This window comes from Crinia signifera, chromosome 6 (genome assembly GCF_055691185.1).
Source record: "Crinia signifera chromosome 6, ASM5569118v1, whole genome shotgun sequence".
NCBI classification, from domain to species: domain Eukaryota; kingdom Metazoa; phylum Chordata; class Amphibia; order Anura; family Myobatrachidae; genus Crinia; species Crinia signifera.
Window position 1 is genome coordinate 294,683,904 of NC_139222.1, and position 21,983 is coordinate 294,705,886.

General features: G+C 56.3%; 1 protein-coding gene across 6 annotated transcripts in view; it reads right to left on the bottom strand.

Moving 5' to 3' along the window:
• Positions 1-21,983, bottom strand: part of ENO4 (enolase 4) — a 194,885-nt gene that overhangs the window by 6,810 nt on the left and 166,092 nt on the right. For 5 of the 6 annotated variants that reach the window (XM_083149950.1, XM_083149951.1, XM_083149948.1 and 2 more), the window contains one exon: positions 4,600-4,667. The exons of the other annotated variant lie outside the window; for it this stretch is intronic. In XM_083149950.1, the coding sequence (XP_083006076.1) occupies positions 4,600-4,667 (68 nt within the window). The remainder of the gene's footprint in view (positions 1-4,599; positions 4,668-21,983) is intronic. 6 annotated transcript variants of the gene reach the window in all.

The window sequence follows — 21,983 nt, forward strand, 5'->3', positions numbered from 1 at the left end:
CAGGCACCAGGTCTGTGAGCTCCCATACACCTGTATAGCAGGAGGCTAACCCCATAGTCTGCCATGTTACATGTATGTAGTATCCGTGTTACTGATGGGACGGATGCAGCAAGTACCAGGTATGTGAGCTCCCACACACCTGTATAGCAGGAGGCTAACCCCATAGTCTGCCATGTTACATGTGTGTGTATGTAGTATCCGTGTTACTTATGGGAAGGATGCAGCAAGTACCAGGTCTGTGAGCTCCCATACACATGTATAGCCGGAGGCTAGTCCCATAGTCTGCCATGTTACATGTATGTGTATGTAGTATCCGTATTACTGATGGGACGGATGCAGCAGGTACCAGGTCTGTGAGCTCCCATACACAATGTCACGGACCCACCGGTCGCCTGCTCCGATACGTCAATCTGAGCAGCTCCGGCCGTGACTGGGGTTCACTTTGGACACTCGGGTCCTTTCCTTGAGGTACACTGCCACCAGCCAAAACCTGATTTTAGCGCTTGAAACTGCGCAAGGGGCGGCTTGGCTCGCACCTGACCGCACAATACAATATATAAATGGTAACACGCTGGAGCGTTCTCTTCTGAGGCTAATGAGTCTTAGGAACACAGAACCAGAACTGGGAATATGTATTATTTATTCCTAGAAATACTACAGAGCTTTAGAAAATAGTTACAAGATTTTACAATGATTTTAAAAGTACACACGAGTTTTAAATGCAATTTCAGAAATAAAATAAAAGGAAAAAAGGACAGAACCTATCTTACACTTAAATACAGATCCTGACGTGGGGGGGTTCTCCACAAGAAATCTCTCGTCGCTTACAGCCTGTTTGCTAGACCCCCAGGTAGTGACACTGACTATAGGGAGAAGGGTCTTAGTTATACCTTGAAGACTCCCTCATCCCTCCCACCCTTGGGATTTTTAACCATTCCCTTGCTGAGCCTAGTGAAGGTCCCCAGATATAGGATCTTTCCCATAAAGAATTTGTCCCTGCTTTGAAGTAGATTTTATACATTCCTTAAGTGATAAGAGGTAATTTAGTGGAGGGCCAGAGCACCTTTTGGCCTGTTGGCTGGACATTATTGCTCTCCCCCCCCAAATCTGGTTTATGAGGGGTCTCAGATCTTATCTTACATCCTTACTCCAGAGGAGTCCACAGATGGCTACACTCCCTGGGTCACCAATAGTCCACACACACATAATACATGACATGTTCTGATTCTCCCACATAATAATCACAGGCAGCATGAATTTACCAAACATACCAGACATACATTGATTGCACAGATAATCATAACAGGAGGCATACGTTAATTTGATCGATCACCTGATCTGATCGTTACACACATGTATAGCAGGAGGCTAACCCCATAGTCTGCCATGTTACATGTGTGTGTATGTAGTATCCGTGTTACTGATGGGATGGATGCAGCAGGTACCAGGTCTGTGAGCTCCCATACACCTGTATAGCCAGAGGCTAGTCCCATAGTCTGCCATGTTACATGTGTGTGTATGTAGTATCCGTGTTACTGATGCGATGGATGCAGCAGGTACCAGGGCTGTGAGCTCCCATACACCTGTATAGCAGGAGGCTAGTCCCATAGTCTGCCATGTTACATGTGTGTGTATGCAGTATCCGTGTTACTGATGGGAAGGACGCAGCAAGTACCAGGTCTGTGAGCTCCCACACACATGTATAGCCGGAGGCTAACCCCATAGTCTGCCATGTTACATGTATGTAGTATCCGTGTTACTGATGGGAAGGACGCAGCAGGCACCAGGTCTGTGAGCTCCCATACACCTGTATAGCCGTAGGCTAACCCCATAGTCTGCCATGTTACATGTATGTAGTATCCGTGTTACTGATAAGAAGGATGCAGCAGGTACCAGGTCTGTGAGTTCCCACACACATGTATAGCAGGAGGCTAACCCCATAGTCTGCCATGTTACATGTATGTAGTATCCGTGTTACTGATGAGAAGGATGCAGCAGGTACCAGGTCTGTGAGCTCCCATACACCTGTATAGCCGGAGGCTAGTCCCATAGTCTGCCATGTTACATGTATGTGTATGTAGTATCCGTGTTACTGATGGGAAGGACGCAGCAGGCACCAGGTCTGTGAGCTCCCATACACCTGTATAGCAGGAGGCTAACTCCGTAGTCTGTCATGTTACATGTGTGTGTATGTAGTATCCGTGTTACTGATGGGACGGATGCAACAGGTACCAGGTCTGTGAGCTCCCATACACCTGTATAGCCGGAGGCTAACCCCATAGTCTGCCATGTTACATGTATGTAGTATCCGTGTTACTGATGAGAAGGACGCAGCAGGCACCAGGTCTGTGAGCTCCCATACACCTGTATAGCCGGAGGCTAGTCCCATAGTCTGCCATGTTACATGTATGTGTATGTAGTATCCGTGTTACTGATGGGAAGGACGCAGCAGGCACCAGGTCTGTGAGCTCCCATACACCTGTATAGCAGGAGGCTAACCCCATAGTCTGCCATGTTACATGTGTGTGTATGTAGTATCCGTGTTACTGATGGGAAGGACGCAGCAGGTACCAGGTCTGTGAGCTCCCACACACCTGTATAGCAGGAGGCTAACCCCATAGTCTGCCATGTTACATGTGTGTGTATGTAGTATCCGTGTTACTGATGGAACGGATGCAGCAAGTACCAGGTCTGTGAGCTCCCATACACCTGTATAGCAGGAGGCTAACCCCATAGTCTGCCATGTTACATGTGTGTGTATGCAGTATCCGTGTTACTGATGGGAAGGACGCAGCAAGTACCAGGTCTGTGAGCTCCCACACACATGTATAGCCGGAGGCTAACCCCATAGTCTGCCATGTTACATGTATGTAGTATCCGTGTTACTGATGGGAAGGACGCAGCAGGCACCAGGTCTGTGAGCTCCCATACACCTGTATAGCCGTAGGCTAACCCCATAGTCTGCCATGTTACATGTATGTAGTATCCGTGTTACTGATAAGAAGGATGCAGCAGGTACCAGGTCTGTGAGTTCCCATACACCTGTATAGCCGGAGGCTAGTCCCATAGTCTGCCATGTTACATGTATGTAGTATCCGTGTTACTTATGGGAAGGACGAAGCAAGTACCAGGTCTGTGAGCTCCCATACACCTGTATAGCCGGAGGCTAACTCCATAGTCTGTCATGTTACATGTGTGTGTATGTAGTATCCGTGTTACTGATGCGATGGATGCAGCAGGTACCAGGGCTGTGAGCTCCCATACACCTGTATAGCAGGAGGCTAACCCCATAGTCTGCCATGTTACATGTATGTAGTATCCGTGTTACTGATGAGAAGGATGCAGCAGGTACCAGGTCTGTGAGCTCCCATACACCTGTATAGCCGGAGGCTAGTCCCATAGTCTGCCATGTTACATGTATGTGTATGTAGTATCCGTGTTACTGATGGGAAGGACGCAGCAGGCACCAGGTCTGTGAGCTCCCATACACCTGTATAGCAGGAGGCTAACTCCGTAGTCTGTCATGTTACATGTGTGTGTATGTAGTATCCGTGTTACTGATGGGACGGATGCAACAGGTACCAGGTCTGTGAGCTCCCATACACCTGTATAGCCGGAGGCTAACCCCATAGTCTGCCATGTTACATGTATGTAGTATCCGTGTTACTGATGAGAAGGACGCAGCAGGTACCAGGTCTGTGAGCTCCCATACACCTGTATAGCAGGAGGCTAACTCCGTAGTCTGTCATGTTACATGTGTGTGTATGTAGTATCCGTGTTACTGATGGGACGGATGCAACAGGTACCAGGTCTGTGAGCTCCCATACACCTGTATAGCCGGAGGCTAACCCCATAGTCTGCCATGTTACATGTATGTAGTATCCGTGTTACTGATGAGAAGGACGCAGCAGGTACCAGGTCTGTGAGCTCCCATACACCTGTATAGCAGGAGGCTAACTCCGTAGTCTGTCATGTTACATGTGTGTGTATGTAGTATCCGTGTTACTGATGGGACGGACGCAGCAGGCACCAGGTCTGTGAGCTCCCATACACCTGTATAGCCGGAGGCTAGTCCCATAGTCTGCCATGTTACATGTATGTGTATGTAGTATCCGTGTTACTGATGGGAAGGACGCAGCAGGCACCAGGTCTGTGAGCTCCCATACACCTGTATAGCAGGAGGCTAACCCCATAGTCTGTCATGTTACATGTGTGTGTATGTAGTATCCGTGTTACTGATGGGAAGGACGCAGCAGGCACCAGGTCTGTGAGCTCCCACACACCTGTATAGCCGGAGGCTAGTCCCATAGTCTGCCATGTTACATGTGTGTGTATGTAGTATCCGTGTTACTGATGGAACGGATGCAGCAGGTACCAGGTCTGTGAGCTCCCATACACATGTATAGCCGGAGGCTAACCCCATAGTCTGCCATGTTACATGTATGTAGTATCCGTGTTACTGATGGGAAGGACGCAGCAGGCACCAGGTCTGTGAGCTCCCATACACCTGTATAGCAGGAGGCTAACCCCATAGTCTGCCATGTTACATGTGTGTGTATGTAGTATCCGTGTTACTGATGGGACGGATGCAACAGGTACCAGGTCTGTGATGCTGTCCCCGGTACTCTCCTCAGAGGTGCAGCCCAAAACACTCACACGTTCCTCTCCTGAAAGACAATGAGGTGATGTTACATGACAGCAGTGAGCCAGAAACCTTATAAAGCTGTAATCTAGGCCCTGTCATTCTCCCATTAACCCCTTGTGCACCTACAGACAGGGCGGCTGTCTCCTACACGCACAGTGCGCTCTCCCATTAACCCCTTGTGCACCTACAGACAGGGCGGCTGTCTCCTACACGCACAGTGCGCTCTCCCATTAACCCCTTGTGCACCTACAGACAGGGCGGCTGTCTCCTACACGCACAGTGCGCTCTCCCATTAACCCCTTGTGCACCTACAGACAGGGCGGCTGTCTCCTACACGCACAATGCGCTCTCCCATTAACCCCTTGTGCACCTACAGACAGGGCGGCTGTCTCCTACACGCACAGTGCGCTCTCCCATTAACCCCTTGTGCACCTACAGACAGGACTGCTGTCTCCTACACGCACAGTGCGCTCTCCCATTAACCCCTTGTGCACCTACAGACAGGGCGGCTGTCTCCTACACGCACAATGCGCTCTCCCATTAACCCCTTGTGCACCTACAGACAGGGCGGCTGTCTCCTACACGCACAGTGCGCTCTCCCATTAACCCCTTGTGCACCTACAGACAGGGCGGCTGTCTCCTACACGCACAATGCGCTCTCCCATTAACCCCTTGTGCACCTACAGACAGGGCGGCTGTCTCCTACACGCACAGTGCGCTCTCCCATTAACCCATTGTGCACCTACAGACAGGGCGGCTGTCTCCTACACGCACAGTGCGCTCTCCCATTAACCCCTTGTGCACCTACAGACAGGGCGGCTGTCTCCTACACGCACAATGCGCTCTCCCATTAACCCCTTGTGCACCTACAGACAGGGCGGCTGTCTCCTACACGCACAGTGCGCTCTCCCATTAACCCCTTGTGCACCTACAGACAGGGCGGCTGTCTCCTACACGCACAGTGCGCTCTCCCATTAACCCCTTGTGCACCTACAGACAGGGCGGCTGTCTCCTACACGCACAGTGCGCTCTCCCATTAACCCCTTGTGCACCTACAGACAGGGCGGCTGTCTCCTACACGCACAGTGCGCTCTCCCATTAACCCCTCGTGCACCTACAGACAGGGCGGCTGTCTCCTACACGCACAGTGCGCTCTCCCATTAACCCCTTGTGCACCTACAGACAGGGCGGCTGTCTCCTACACGCACAGTGCGCTCTCCCATTAACCCCTCGTGCACCTACAGACAGGGCGGCTGTCTCCTACACGCACAGTGCGCTCTCCCATTAACCCCTCGTGCACCTACAGGCAGGGCGGCTGTCTCCTACACGCACAGTGCGCTCTCCCAATAACCCCTCGTGCACCTACAGGCAGGGCGGCTGTCTCCTACACGCACAGTGCGCTCTCCCATTAACCCCTCGTGCACCTACAGGCAGGGCGGCTGTCTCCTACACGCACAGTGCGCTCTCCCATTAACCCCTTGTGCACCTACAGGCAGGGCGGCTGTCTCCTACACGCACAGTGCGCTCTCCCACTAACCCCTTGTGCACCTACAGGCAGGGCGGCTGTCTCCTACACGCACAGTGCGCTCTCCCACTAACCCCTTGTGCACCTACAGACAGGGCGGCTGTCTCCTACACGCACAGTGCGCTATCCCATTAACCCCTTGTGCACCTACAGACAGGGCGGCTGTCTCCTACACGCACAGTGCGCTCACCCATTAACCCCTTGTGCACCTACAGACAGGGCTGCTGTCTCCTAAACACAGTGCGCTCTCCCATTAACCCCTTGTGCACCTACAGACAGGGCGGCTGTCTCCTACACGCACAGTGCGCTCTCCCATTAACCCATTGTGCACCTACAGATAGGACGGCTGTCTCCTACACGCACAGTGCGCTCTCCCATTAACCCCTCGTGCACCTACAGATAGGGCGGCTGTCTCCTACACGCACAGTGCGCTCTCCCATTAACCCCTTGTGCACCTACAGACAGGGCGGCTGTCTCCTACACGCACAGTGCGCTCTCCCATTAACCCCTTGTGCACCTACAGACAGGGCGGCTGTCTCCTACACGCACAGTGCGCTCTCCCATTAACCCCTTGTGCACCTACAGACAGGGCGGCTGTCTCCTACACGCACAGTGCGCTCTCCCATTAACCCCTTGTGCACCTACAGACAGGGCGGCTGTCTCCTACACGCACAGTGCGCTCTCCCATTAACCCCTTGTGCACCTACAGACAGGGCGGCTGTCTCCTACACGCACAGTGCGCTCTCCCATTAACCCCTTGTGCACCTACAGACAGGGCTGCTGTCTCCTACACGCACAGTGCGCTCTCCCATTAACCCCTTGTGCACCTACAGACAGGGCGGCTGTCTCCTACACGCACAGTGCGCTCTCCCATTAACCCCTTGTGCACCTACAGACAGGACTGCTGTCTCCTACACGCACAGTGCGCTCTCCCATTAACCCCTTGTGCACCTACAGACAGGGCGGCTGTCTCCTACACGCACAGTGCGCTCTCCCATTAACCCCTTGTGCACCTACAGACAGGGCGGCTGTCTCCTACACGCACAGTGCGCTCTCCCATTAACCCCTTGTGCACCTACAGACAGGACTGCTGTCTCCTACACGCACAGTGCGCTCTCCCATTAACCCCTTGTGCACCTACAGACAGGGCGGCTGTCTCCTACACGCACAGTGCGCTCTCCCATTAACCTCTTGTGCACCTACAGACAGGGCGGCTGTCTCCTACACGCACAGTGCGCTCTCCCATTAACCCCTCGTGCACCTACAGACAGGGCGGCTGTCTCCTACACGCACAGTGCGCTCTCCCATTAACCCCTCGTGCACCTACAGACAGGGCGGCTGTCTCCTACACGCACAGTGCGCTCTCCCATTAACCTCTTGTGCACCTACAGACAGGGCTGCTGTCTCCTAAACACAGTGCGCTCTCCCATTAACCCCTTGTGCACCTACAGACAGGGCGGCTGTCTCCTACACGCACAGTGCGCTCTCCCATTAACCCCTTGTGCACCTACAGACAGGGCGGCTGTCTCCTACACGCACAGTGCGCTCTCCCATTAACCCCTTGTGCACCTACAGACAGGGCGGCTGTCTCCTACACGCACAGTGCGCTCTCCCATTAACCCCTTGTGCACCTACAGGCAGGGCTGCTGTCTCCTACACGCACAGTGCGCTCTCCCATTAACCCCTTGTGCACCTACAGACAGGGCGGCTGTCTCCTACACGCACAGTGCGCTCTCCCATTAACCCCTTGTGCACCTACAGACAGGGCGGCTGTCTCCTACACGCACAGTGCGCTCTCCCATTAACCCCTTGTGCACCTACAGACAGGGCGGCTGTCTCCTACACGCACAGTGCGCTCTCCCATTAACCCCTTGTGCACCTACAGACAGGGCGGCTGTCTCCTACACGCACAGTGCGCTCTCCCATTAACCCCTTGTGCACCTACAGACAGGGCGGCTGTCTCCTACACGCACAGTGCGCTCTCCCATTAACCCCTTGTGCACCTACAGACAGGGCAGCTGTCTCCTACACGCACAGTGCGCTCTCCCATTAACCCCTTGTGCACCTACAGACAGGGCTGCTGTCTCCTAAACACAGTGCACTCTCCCATTAACCCCTTGTGCACCTACAGACAGGGCAGCTGTCTCCTACACGCACAGTGCGCTCTCCCATTAACCCCTTGTGCACCTACAGACAGGGCAGCTGTCTCCTACACACAGTGCACTCTCCCATTAACCCATTGTGCACCTACAGACAGGGCTGCTGTCTCCTAAACACAGTGCACTCTCCCATTAACCCCTTGTGCACCTACAGACAGGGCGGCTGTCTCCTACACGCACAGTGCGCTCTCCCATTAACCCCTTGTGCACCTACAGACAGGGCGGCTGTCTCCTACACGCACAGTGCGCTCTCCCATTAACCCCTTGTGCACCTACAGACAGGGCGGCTGTCTCCTACACGCACAGTGCGCTCTCCCATTAACCCCTTGTGCACCTACAGACAGGGCGGCTGTCTCCTACACGCACAGTGCGCTCTCCCATTAACCCCTTGTGCACCTACAGACAGGGCGGCTGTCTCCTACACGCACAGTGCGCTCTCCCATTAACCCCTTGTGCACCTACAGACAGGGCGGCTGTCTCCTACACGCACAGTGCGCTCTCCCATTAACCCCTTGTGCACCTACAGACAGGGCGGCTGTCTCCTACACGCACAGTGCGCTCTCCCATTAACCCCTTGTGCACCTACAGACAGGGCGGCTGTCTCCTACACGCACAGTGCGCTCTCCCATTAACCCCTTGTGCACCTACAGACAGGGCGGCTGTCTCCTACACGCACAGTGCGCTCTCCCATTAACCCCTTGTGCACCTACAGACAGGGCGGCTGTCTCCTACACGCACAGTGCGCTCTCCCATTAACCCCTTGTGCACCTACAGACAGGGCGGCTGTCTCCTACACGCACAGTGCGCTCTCCCATTAACCCCTTGTGCACCTACAGACAGGGCGGCTGTCTCCTACACGCACAGTGCGCTCTCCCATTAACCCCTTGTGCACGTACAGACAGGGCGGCTGTCTCCTACACGCACAGTGCGCTCTCCCATTAACCCCTTGTGCACCTACAGACAGGGTGGCTGTCTCCTACACGCACAGTGCGCTCTCCCATTAACCCCTTGTGCACCTACAGACAGGGCGGCTGTCTCCTACACGCACAGTGCGCTCTCCCATTAACCTCTTGTGCACCTACAGTCAGGGCGGCTGTCTCCTACACGCACAGTGCGCTCTCCCATTAACCCCTCGTGCACCTACAGACAGGGCGGCTGTCTCCTACACGCACAGTGCGCTCTCCCATTAACCCCTTGTGCACCTACAGACAGGGCGGCTGTCTCCTACACGCACAGTGCGCTCTCCCATTAACCCCTCGTGCACCTACAGACAGGGCGGCTGTCTCCTACACGCACAGTGCGCTCTCCCATTAACCCCTTGTGCACCTACAGACAGGGCGGCTGTCTCCTACACGCACAGTGCGCTCTCCCATTAACCCCTTGTGCACCTACAGACAGGGCGGCTGTCTCCTACACGCACAGTGCGCTCTCCCATTAACCCCTTGTGCACCTACAGACAGGGCGGCTGTCTCCTACACGCACAGTGCGCTCTCCCATTAACCTCTTGTGCACCTACAGACAGGGCGGCTGTCTCCTACACACAGTGCACTCTCCCATTAACCCCTTGTTCACCTACAGACAGGGCAGCTGTCTCCTACACACAGTGCACTCTCCCATTAACCCATTGTGCACCTACAGACAGGGCTGCTGTCTCCTAAACACAGTGCGCTCTCCCATTAACCCATTGTGCACCTACAGACAGGACGGCTGTCTCCTACACGCACAGTGCGCTCTCCCATTAACCCCTTGTGCACCTACAGACAGGGCTGCTGTCTCCTACACACAGTGCACTCTCCCATTAACCCCTTGTTCACCTACAGATAGGGCAGCTGTCTCCTACACACAGTGCACTCTCCCATTAACCCATTGTGCACCTACAGACAGGGCTGCTGTCTCCTAAACACAGTGCGCTCTCCCATTAACCCATTGTGCACCTACAGACAGGGCGGCTGTCTCCTACACGCACAGTGCGCTCTCCCATTAACCCCTTGTGCACCTACAGACAGGGCAGCTGTCTCCTACACACAGTGCACTCTCCCATTAACCCATTGTGCACCTACAGACAGGGCTGCTGTCTCCTAAACACAGTGCGCTCTCCCATTAACCCATTGTGCACCTACAGACAGGGCGGCTGTCTCCTACACGCACAGTGCGCTCTCCCATTAACCCCTTGTGCACCTACAGACAGGGCTGCTGTCTCCTACACGCACAGTGCGCTCTCCCATTAACCCCTTGTGCACCTACAGACAGGGCGGCTGTCTCCTACACGCACAGTGCGCTCTCCCATTAACCCCTTGTGCACCTACAGACAGGGCGGCTGTCTCCTACACGCACAGTGCGCTCTCCCATTAACCCCTTGTGCACCTACAGACAGGGCGGCTGTCTCCTACACGCACAGTGCGCTCTCCCATTAACCCCTTGTGCACCTACAGACAGGGCGGCTGTCTCCTACACGCACAGTGCGCTCTCCCATTAACCCCTTGTGCACCTACAGACAGGGCGGCTGTCTCCTACACGCACAATGCGCTCTCCCATTAACCCCTTGTGCACCTACAGACAGGGCGGCTGTCTCCTACACGCACAGTGCGCTCTCCCATTAACCCCTCGTGCACCTACAGACAGGGCGGCTGTCTCCTACACGCACAGTGCGCTCTCCCATTAACCCCTTGTGCACCTACAGACAGGGCGGCTGTCTCCTACACGCACAGTGCGCTCTCCCATTAACCCCTTGTGCACCTACAGACAGGACTGCTGTCTCCTACACGCACAGTGCGCTCTCCCATTAACCCCTTGTGCACCTACAGACAGGGCGGCTGTCTCCTACACGCACAATGCGCTCTCCCATTAACCCCTTGTGCACCTACAGACAGGGCGGCTGTCTCCTACACGCACAATGCGCTCTCCCATTAACCCCTTGTGCACCTACAGACAGGGCTGCTGTCTCCTACACGCACAGTGCGCTCTCCCATTAACCCCTTGTGCACCTACAGACAGGACGGCTGTCTCCTACACGCACAATGCGCTCTCCCATTAACCCCTTGTGCACCTACAGACAGGGCGGCTGTCTCCTACACGCACAATGCGCTCTCCCATTAACCCCTTGTGCACCTACAGACAGGGCGGCTGTCTCCTACACGCACAGTGCGCTCTCCCATTAACCCCTTGTGCACCTACAGACAGGACGGCTGTCTCCTACACGCACAGTGCGCTCTCCCATTAACCCCTTGTGCACCTACAGACAGGGCGGCTGTCTCCTACACGCACAGTGCGCTCTCCCATTAACCCCTTGTGCACCTACAGACAGGGCGGCTGTCTCCTACACGCACAGTGCGCTCTCCCATTAACCCCTTGTGCACCTACAGACAGGACGGCTGTCTCCTACACGCACAGTGCGCTCTCCCATTAACCCCTTGTGCACCTACAGACAGGGCGGCTGTCTCCTACACGCACAGTGCGCTCTCCCATTAACCCATTGTGCACCTACAGGCAGGGCGGCTGTCTCCTACACGCACAGTGCGCTCTCCCATTAACCCCTTGTGCACCTACAGACAGGGCGGCTGTCTCCTACACGCACAGTGCGCTCTCCCATTAACCCCTTGTGCACCTACAGACAGGGCGGCTGTCTCCTACACGCACAGTGCGCTCTCCCATTAACCCCTTGTGCACCTACAGACAGGGCGGCTGTCTCCTACACGCACAGTGCGCTCTCCCATTAACCCCTTGTGCACCTACAGACAGGACGGCTGTCTCCTACACGCACAGTGCGCTCTCCCATTAACCTCTTGTGCACCTACAGACAGGGCGGCTGTCTCCTACACGCACAGTGCGCTCTCCCATTAACCCCTTGTGCACCTACAGGCAGGGCGGCTGTCTCCTACACGCACAGTGCGCTCTCCCATTAACCCCTTGTGCACCTACAGACAGGGCTGCTGTCTCCTACACGCACAGTGCGCTCTCCCATTAACCCCTTGTGCACCTACAGACAGGGCGGCTGTCTCCTACACGCACAGTGCGCTCTCCCATTAACCCCTTGTGCACCTACAGACAGGGCGGCTGTCTCCTACACGCACAGTGCGCTCTCCCATTAACCCATTGTGCACCTACAGATAGGACGGCTGTCTCCTACACGCACAGTGCGCTCTCCCATTAACCCCTTGTGCACCTACAGACAGGGCGGCTGTCTCCTACACGCACAGTGCGCTCTCCCATTAACCCCTTGTGCACCTACAGACAGGGCGGCTGTCTCCTACACGCACAATGCGCTCTCCCATTAACCCATTGTGCACCTACAGACAGGGCTGCTGTCTCCTAAACACAGTGCGCTCTCCCATTAACCCATTGTGCACCTACAGACAGGACGGCTGTCTCCTACACGCACAGTGCGCTCTCCCATTAACCCATTGTGCACCTACAGATAGGACGGCTGTCTCCTACACGCACAGTGCGCTCTCCCATTAACCCCTTGTGCACCTACAGACAGGGCGGCTGTCTCCTACACACACTGCGTTCTCCCATTAACCCCTTGTGCACCTACAGACAGGGCGGCTGTCTCCTACACACACAGTGCGCTCTCCCATTAACCCCTTGTGCACCTACAGACAGGGCGGCTGTCTCCTACACGCACAGTGCGCTCTCCCATTAACCCCTTGTGCACCTACAGACAGGGCTGCTGTCTCCTAAACACAGTGCGCTCTCCCATTAACCCCTTGTGCACCTACAGACAGGGCGGCTGTCTCCTACACGCACAGTGCGCTCTCCCATTAACCCCTTGTGCACCTACAGACAGGGCGGCTGTCTCCTACACGCACAGTGCGCTCTCCCATTAACCCCTTGTGCACCTACAGACAGGGCTGCTGTCTCCTACACGCACAGTGCGCTCTCCCATTAACCCCTTGTGCACCTACAGACAGGGCGGCTGTCTCCTACACGCACAGTGCGCTCTCCCATTAACCCCTTGTGCACCTACAGACAGGACTGCTGTCTCCTACACGCACAGTGCGCTCTCCCATTAACCCCTTGTGCACCTACAGACAGGGCGGCTGTCTCCTACACGCACAATGCGCTCTCCCATTAACCCCTTGTGCACCTACAGACAGGGCGGCTGTCTCCTACACGCACAATGCGCTCTCCCATTAACCCCTTGTGCACCTACAGACAGGGCTGCTGTCTCCTACACGCACAGTGCGCTCTCCCATTAACCCCTTGTGCACCTACAGACAGGACGGCTGTCTCCTACACGCACAATGCGCTCTCCCATTAACCCCTTGTGCACCTACAGACAGGGCGGCTGTCTCCTACACGCACAATGCGCTCTCCCATTAACCCCTTGTGCACCTACAGACAGGGCGGCTGTCTCCTACACGCACAGTGCGCTCTCCCATTAACCCCTTGTGCACCTACAGACAGGACGGCTGTCTCCTACACGCACAGTGCGCTCTCCCATTAACCCCTTGTGCACCTACAGACAGGGCGGCTGTCTCCTACACGCACAGTGCGCTCTCCCATTAACCCCTTGTGCACCTACAGACAGGGCGGCTGTCTCCTACACGCACAGTGCGCTCTCCCATTAACCCCTTGTGCACCTACAGACAGGACGGCTGTCTCCTACACGCACAGTGCGCTCTCCCATTAACCCCTTGTGCACCTACAGACAGGGCGGCTGTCTCCTACACGCACAGTGCGCTCTCCCATTAACCCCTTGTGCACCTACAGACAGGGCGGCTGTCTCCTACACGCACAGTGCGCTCTCCCATTAACCCCTTGTGCACCTACAGACAGGACGGCTGTCTCCTACACGCACAGTGCGCTCTCCCATTAACCTCTTGTGCACCTACAGACAGGGCGGCTGTCTCCTACACGCACAGTGCGCTCTCCCATTAACCCCTTGTGCACCTACAGGCAGGGCGGCTGTCTCCTACACGCACAGTGCGCTCTCCCATTAACCCCTTGTGCACCTACAGACAGGGCTGCTGTCTCCTACACGCACAGTGCGCTCTCCCATTAACCCATTGTGCACCTACAGACAGGGCTGCTGTCTCCTAAACACAGTGCGCTCTCCCATTAACCCATTGTGCACCTACAGACAGGACGGCTGTCTCCTACACGCACAGTGCGCTCTCCCATTAACCCATTGTGCACCTACAGATAGGACGGCTGTCTCCTACACGCACAGTGCGCTCTCCCATTAACCCCTTGTGCACCTACAGACAGGGCTGCTGTCTCCTACACGCACAGTGCGCTCTCCCATTAACCCCTTGTGCACCTACAGACAGGGCGGCTGTCTCCTACACGCACAATGCGCTCTCCCATTAACCCATTGTGCACCTACAGACAGGGCTGCTGTCTCCTAAACACAGTGCGCTCTCCCATTAACCCATTGTGCACCTACAGACAGGACGGCTGTCTCCTACACGCACAGTGCGCTCTCCCATTAACCCATTGTGCACCTACAGATAGGACGGCTGTCTCCTACACGCACAGTGCGCTCTCCCATTAACCCCTTGTGCACCTACAGACAGGGCGGCTGTCTCCTACACACACTGCGTTCTCCCATTAACCCCTTGTGCACCTACAGACAGGGCGGCTGTCTCCTACACACACAGTGCGCTCTCCCATTAACCCCTTGTGCACCTACAGACAGGGCGGCTGTCTCCTACACGCACAGTGCGCTCTCCCATTAACCCCTTGTGCACCTACAGACAGGGCTGCTGTCTCCTAAACACAGTGCGCTCTCCCATTAACCCCTTGTGCACCTACAGACAGGGCGGCTGTCTCCTACACGCACAGTGCGCTCTCCCATTAACCCCTTGTGCACCTACAGACAGGGCGGCTGTCTCCTACACGCACAGTGCGCTCTCCCATTAACCCCTTGTGCACCTACAGACAGGGCTGCTGTCTCCTACACGCACAGTGCGCTCTCCCATTAACCCCTTGTGCACCTACAGACAGGGCGGCTGTCTCCTACACGCACAGTGCGCTCTCCCATTAACCCCTTGTGCACCTACAGACAGGACTGCTGTCTCCTACACGCACAGTGCGCTCTCCCATTAACCCCTTGTGCACCTACAGACAGGGCGGCTGTCTCCTACACGCACAATGCGCTCTCCCATTAACCCCTTGTGCACCTACAGACAGGGCGGCTGTCTCCTACACGCACAATGCGCTCTCCCATTAACCCCTTGTGCACCTACAGACAGGGCGGCTGTCTCCTACACGCACAATGCGCTCTCCCATTAACCCCTTGTGCACCTACAGACAGGGCGGCTGTCTCCTACACGCACAGTGCGCTCTCCCATTAACCCCTTGTGCACCTACAGACAGGACGGCTGTCTCCTACACGCACAGTGCGCTCTCCCATTAACCCCTTGTGCACCTACAGTCAGGGCGGCTGTCTCCTACACGCACAGTGCGCTCTCCCATTAACCTCTTGTGCACCTACAGACAGGGCGGCTGTCTCCTACACGCACAGTGCGCTCTCCCATTAACCCCTTGTGCACCTACAGACAGGGCGGCTGTCTCCTACACGCACAGTGCGCTCTCCCATTAACCCCTTGTGCACCTACAGACAGGGCTGCTGTCTCCTACACGCACAGTGCGCTCTCCCATTAACCCCTTGTGCACCTACAGACAGGGCGGCTGTCTCCTACACGCACAGTGCGCTCTCCCATTAACCCCTTGTGCACCTACAGACAGGGCGGCTGTCTCCTACACGCACAGTGCGCTCTCCCATTAACCCCTTGTGCACCTACAGACAGGACGGCTGTCTCCTACACGCACAGTGCGCTCTCCCATTAACCCCTTGTGCACCTACAGACAGGGCGGCTGTCTCCTACACGCACAGTGCGCTCTCCCATTAACCCCTTGTGCACCTACAGACAGGGCGGCTGTCTCCTACACGCACAGTGCGCTCTCCCATTAACCCCTTGTGCACCTACAGACAGGACGGCTGTCTCCTACACGCACAGTGCGCTCTCCCATTAACCCCTTGTGCACCTACAGACAGGGCGGCTGTCTCCTACACGCACAGTGCGCTCTCCCATTAACCCCTTGTGCACCTACAGACAGGGCGGCTGTCTCCTACACGCACAGTGCGCTCTCCCATTAACCTCTTGTGCACCTACAGACAGGGCGGCTGTCTCCTACACGCACAGTGCGCTCTCCCATTAACCCCTTGTGCACCTACAGACAGGGCGGCTGTCTCCTACACGCACAGTGCGCTCTCCCATTAACCCCTTGTGCACCTACAGACAGGGCTGCTGTCTCCTACACGCACAGTGCGCTCTCCCATTAACCCATTGTGCACCTACAGACAGGGCTGCTGTCTCCTAAACACAGTGCGCTCTCCCATTAACCCATTGTGCACCTACAGACAGGACGGCTGTCTCCTACACGCACAGTGCGCTCTCCCATTAACCCATTGTGCACCTACAGATAGGACGGCTGTCTCCTACACGCACAGTGCGCTCTCCCATTAACCCCTTGTGCACCTACAGACAGGACGGCTGTCTCCTACACACACTGCGTTCTCCCATTAACCCCTTGTGCACCTACAGACAGGGCGGCTGTCTCCTACACACACAGTGCGCTCTCCCATTAACCCCTTGTGCACCTACAGACAGGGCGGCTGTCTCCTACACGCACAGTGCGCTCTCCCATTAACCCCTTGTGCACCTACAGACAGGACGGCTGTCTCCTAAACACAGTGCGCTCTCCCATTAACCCCTTGTGCACCTACAGACAGGGCGGCTGTCTCCTACACGCACAGTGCGCTCTCCCATTAACCCCTTGTGCACCTACAGACAGGGCTGCTGTCTCCTAAACACAGTGCGCTCTCCCATTAACCCCTTGTGCACCTACAGACAGGGCGGCTGTCTCCTACACGCACAGTGCGCTCTCCCATTAACCCATTGTGCACCTACAGACAGGGCTGCTGTCTCCTAAACACAGTGCGCTCTCCCATTAACCCCTTGTGCACCTACAGACAGGGCGGCTGTCTCCTACACGCACAGTGCGCTCTCCCATTAACCCCTTGTGCACCTACAGGCAGGGCGGCTGTCTCCTACACGCACAGTGCGCTCTCCCATTAACCCCTTGTGCACCTACAGACAGGACTGCTGTCTCCTACACGCACAGTGCGCTCTCCCATTAACCCCTTGTGCACCTACAGACAGGGCGGCTCTCTCCTACACGCACAGTGCGCTCTCCCATTAACCCCTTGTGCACCTACAGACAGGGCGGCTGTCTCCTACACGCACAGTGCGCTCTCCCATTAACCCCTTGTGCACCTACAGACAGGACGGCTGTCTCCTACACGCACAGTGCGCTCTCCCATTAACCCCTTGTGCACCTACAGACAGGGCTGCTGTCTCCTACACGCACAGTGCGCTCTCCCATTAACCCCTTGTGCACCTACAGACAGGGCGGCTGTCTCCTACACGCACAGTGCGCTCTCCCATTAACCCATTGTGCACCTACAGACAGGGCGGATGTCTCCTACACGCACAGTGCGCTCTCCCATTAACCCCTTGTGCACCTACAGACAGGGCGGCTGTCTCCTACACGCACAGTGCGCTCTCCCATTAACCCCTTGTGCACCTACAGACAGGGCGGCTGTCTCCTACACGCACAGTGCGCTCTCCCATTAACCCCTTGTGCACCTACAGACAGGGCGGCTGTCTCCTACACGCACAGTGCGCTCTCCCATTAACCCCTTGTGCACCTACAGACAGGGCTGCTGTCTCCTACACGCACAGTGCGCTCTCCCATTAACCCCTTGTGCACCTACAGACAGGGCGGCTGTCTCCTACACGCACAGTGCGCTCTCCCATTAACCCCTTGTGCACCTACAGACAGGGCGGCTGTCTCCTACACGCACAGTGCGCTCTCCCATTAACCCCTTGTGCACCTACAGACAGGGCTGCTGTCTCCTACACGCACAGTGCGCTCTCCCATTAACCCCTTGTGCACCTACAGACAGGGCGGCTGTCTCCTACACGCACAGTGCGCTCTCCCATTAACCCCTCGTGCACCTACAGACAGGGCGGCTGTCTCCTACACGCACAGTGCGCTCTCCCATTAACCCCTCGTGCACCTACAGGCAGGGCGGCTGTCTCCTACACGCACAGTGCGCTCTCCCATTAACCCCTTGTGCACCTACAGACAGGGCGGCTGTCTCCTACACGCACAGTGCACTCTCCCATTAACCCATTGTGCACCTACAGACAGGGCTGCTGTCTCCTACACGCACAGTGCGCTCTCCCATTAACCCCTTGTGCACCTACAGACAGGGCGGCTGTCTCCTACACGCACAGTGCGCTCTCCCATTAACCCCTCGTGCACCTACAGACAGGGCGGCTGTCTCCTACACGCACAGTGCGCTCTCCCATTAACCCCTTGTGCACCTACAGACAGGGCGGCTGTCTCCTACACGCACAGTGCGCTCTCCCATTAACCCCTTGTGCACCTACAGACAGGGCGGCTGTCTCCTACACGCACAGTGCGCTCTCCCATTAACCCCTTGTGCACCTACAGACAGGGCGGCTGTCTCCTACACGCACAGTGCGCTCTCCCATTAACCCCTTGTGCACCTACAGACAGGGCGGCTGTCTCCTACACGCACAGTGCGCTCTCCCATTAACCCCTTGTGCACCTACAGACAGGGCGGCTGTCTCCTACACGCACAGTGCGCTCTCCCATTAACCCCTTGTGCACCTACAGACAGGGCGGCTGTCTCCTAAACACAGTGCGCTCTCCCATTAACCCCTTGTGCACCTACAGACAGGGCGGCTGTCTCCTACACGCACAGTGCACTCTCCCATTAACCCCTTGTGCACCTACAGACAGGGCGGCTGTCTCCTACACGCACAGTGCGCTCTCCCATTAACCCCTTGTGCACCTACAGACAGGGCGGCTGTCTCCTACACGCACAGTGCGCTCTCCCATTAACCCCTTGTGCACCTACAGGCAGGGCGGCTGTCTCCTACACGCACAGTGCGCTCTCCCATTAACCCCTTGTGCACCTACAGACAGGGCTGCTGTCTCCTACACGCACAGTGCGCTCTCCCATTAACTCCTTGTGCACCTACAGACAGGGCTGCTGTCTCCTACACGCACAGTGCGCTCTCCCATTAACCCCTTGTGCACCTACAGACAGGGCTGCTGTCTCCTACACGCACAGTGCGCTCTCCCATTAACCCCTTGTGCACCTACAGACAGGGCGGCTGTCTCCTACACGCACAGTGCGCTCTCCCATTAACCCCTCGTGCACCTAGAGACAGGGCGGCTGTCTCCTACACGCACAGTGCGCTCTCCCATTAACCCCTTGTGCACCTACAGACAGGGCGGCTGTCTCCTACACGCACAGTGCGCTCTCCCATTAACCCCTTGTGCACCTACAGACAGGGCGGCTGTCTCCTACACGCACAGTGCGCTCTCCCATTAACCCCTTGTGCACCTACAGACAGGACGGCTGTCTCCTACACGCACAGTGCGCTCTCCCATTAACCCCTTGTGCACCTACAGACAGGGCGGCTGTCTCCTACACGCACAGTGCGCTCTCCCATTAACCCCTTGTGCACCTACAGACAGGGCGGCTGTCTCCTACACGCACAGTGCGCTCTCCCATTAACCCCTTGTGCACCTACAGACAGGGCGGCTGTCTCCTACACGCACAGTGCGCTCTCCCATTAACCCCTTGTGCACCTACAGACAGGGCGGCTGTCTCCTACACGCACAGTGCGCTCTCCCATTAACCCCTTGTGCACCTACAGACAGGGCGGCTATCTCCTACACGCACAGTGCGCTCTCCCATTAACCCCTTGTGCACCTACAGGCAGGGCGGCTGTCTCCTACACGCACAGTGCGCTCTCCCATTAACCCCTTGTGCACCTACAGGCAGGGCGGCTGTCTCCTACACGCACAGTGCGCTCTCCCATTAACCCCTTGTGCACCTACAGACAGGGCGGCTGTCTCCTACACGCACAGTGCGCTCTCCCATTAACCCCTTGTGCACCTACAGTCAGGGCTGCTGTCTCCTACACGCACAGTGCGCTCTCCCATTAACCCCTTGTGCACCTACAGACAGGGCGGCTGTCTCCTACATGCACAGTGCGCTCTCCCATTAACCCCTTGTGCACCTACAGACAGGGCGGCTGTCTCCTACACGCACAGTGCGCTCTCCCATTAACCCCTTGTGCACCTACAGACAGGGCGGCTGTCTCCTACACGCACAGTGCGCTCTTCCATTAACCCCTTGTGCACCTACAGACAGGGCGCCTGTCTCCTACACGCACAGTGCGCTCTCCCATTAACCCCTTGTGCACCTACAGACAGGGCGGCTGTCTCCTACACGCACAGTGCGCTCTCCCATTAACCCCTTGTGCACCTACAGACAGGGCGGCTGTCTCCTACACACACAGTGCGCTCTCCCATTAACCCCTTGTGCACCTACAGACAGGACGGCTGTCTCCTACACGCACAGTGCGCTCTCCCATTAACCCATTGTGCACCTACAGATAGGACGGCTGTCTCCTACACGCACAGTGCGCTCTCCCATTAACCCCTTGTGCACCTACAGACAGGGCGGCTGTCTCCTACACGCACAGTGCGCTCTCCCATTAACCCCTTGTGCACCTACAGACAGGGCGGCTGTCTCCTACACGCACAGTGCGCTCTCCCATTAACCCCTTGTGCACCTACAGTCAGGGCTGCTGTCTCCTACACGCACAGTGCGCTCTCCCATTAACCCCTTGTGCACCTACAGACAGGGCGGCTGTCTCCTACACGCACAGTGCGCTCTCCCATTAACCCCTTGTGCACCTACAGACAGGGGGGCTGTCTCCTACACGCACAGTGCGCTCTCCCATTAACCCCTTGTGCACCTACAGACAGGGCGGCTGTCTCCTACACGCACAGTGCGCTCTCCCATTAACCCCTTGTGCACCTACAGACAGGGCGGCTGTCTCCTACACGCACAGTGCGCTCTCCCATTAACCCCTTGTGCACCTACAGACAGGGGGGCTGTCTCCTACACGCACAGTGCGCTCTCCCATTAACCCCTTGTGCACCTACAGACAGGGCGGCTGTCTCCTACACGCACAGTGCGCTCTCCCATTAACCCCTTGTGCACCTACAGTCAGGGCGGCTGTCTCCTACACGCACAGTGCGCTCTCCCATTAACCTCTTGTGCACCTACAGACAGGGCTGCTGTCTCCTAAACACAGTGCGCTCTCCCATTAACCCCTCGTGCACCTACAGACAGGGCGGCTGTCTCCTACACGCACAGTGCGCTCTCCCATTAACCCCTCGTGCACCTACAGACAGGGCGGCTGTCTCCTACACGCACAGTGCGCTCTCCCATTAACCCCTTGTGCACCTACACACAGGGCGGCTGTCTCCTACACGCACAGTGCGCTCTCCCATTAACCCCTTGTGCACCTACAGACAGGGCGGCTGTCTCCTACACGCACAGTGCGCTCTCCCATTAACCCCTCGTGCACCTACAGACAGGGCGGCTGTCTCCTACACGCACAGTGCGCTCTCCCAATAACAGAAAGCAATCTGTAGCTATAAAAGACACAAAATACTGTGTTTATCTCTATACAATTCCAACAGATCCTCTCAGACATTATGGGACTATTTATCATCTGAAAAAATA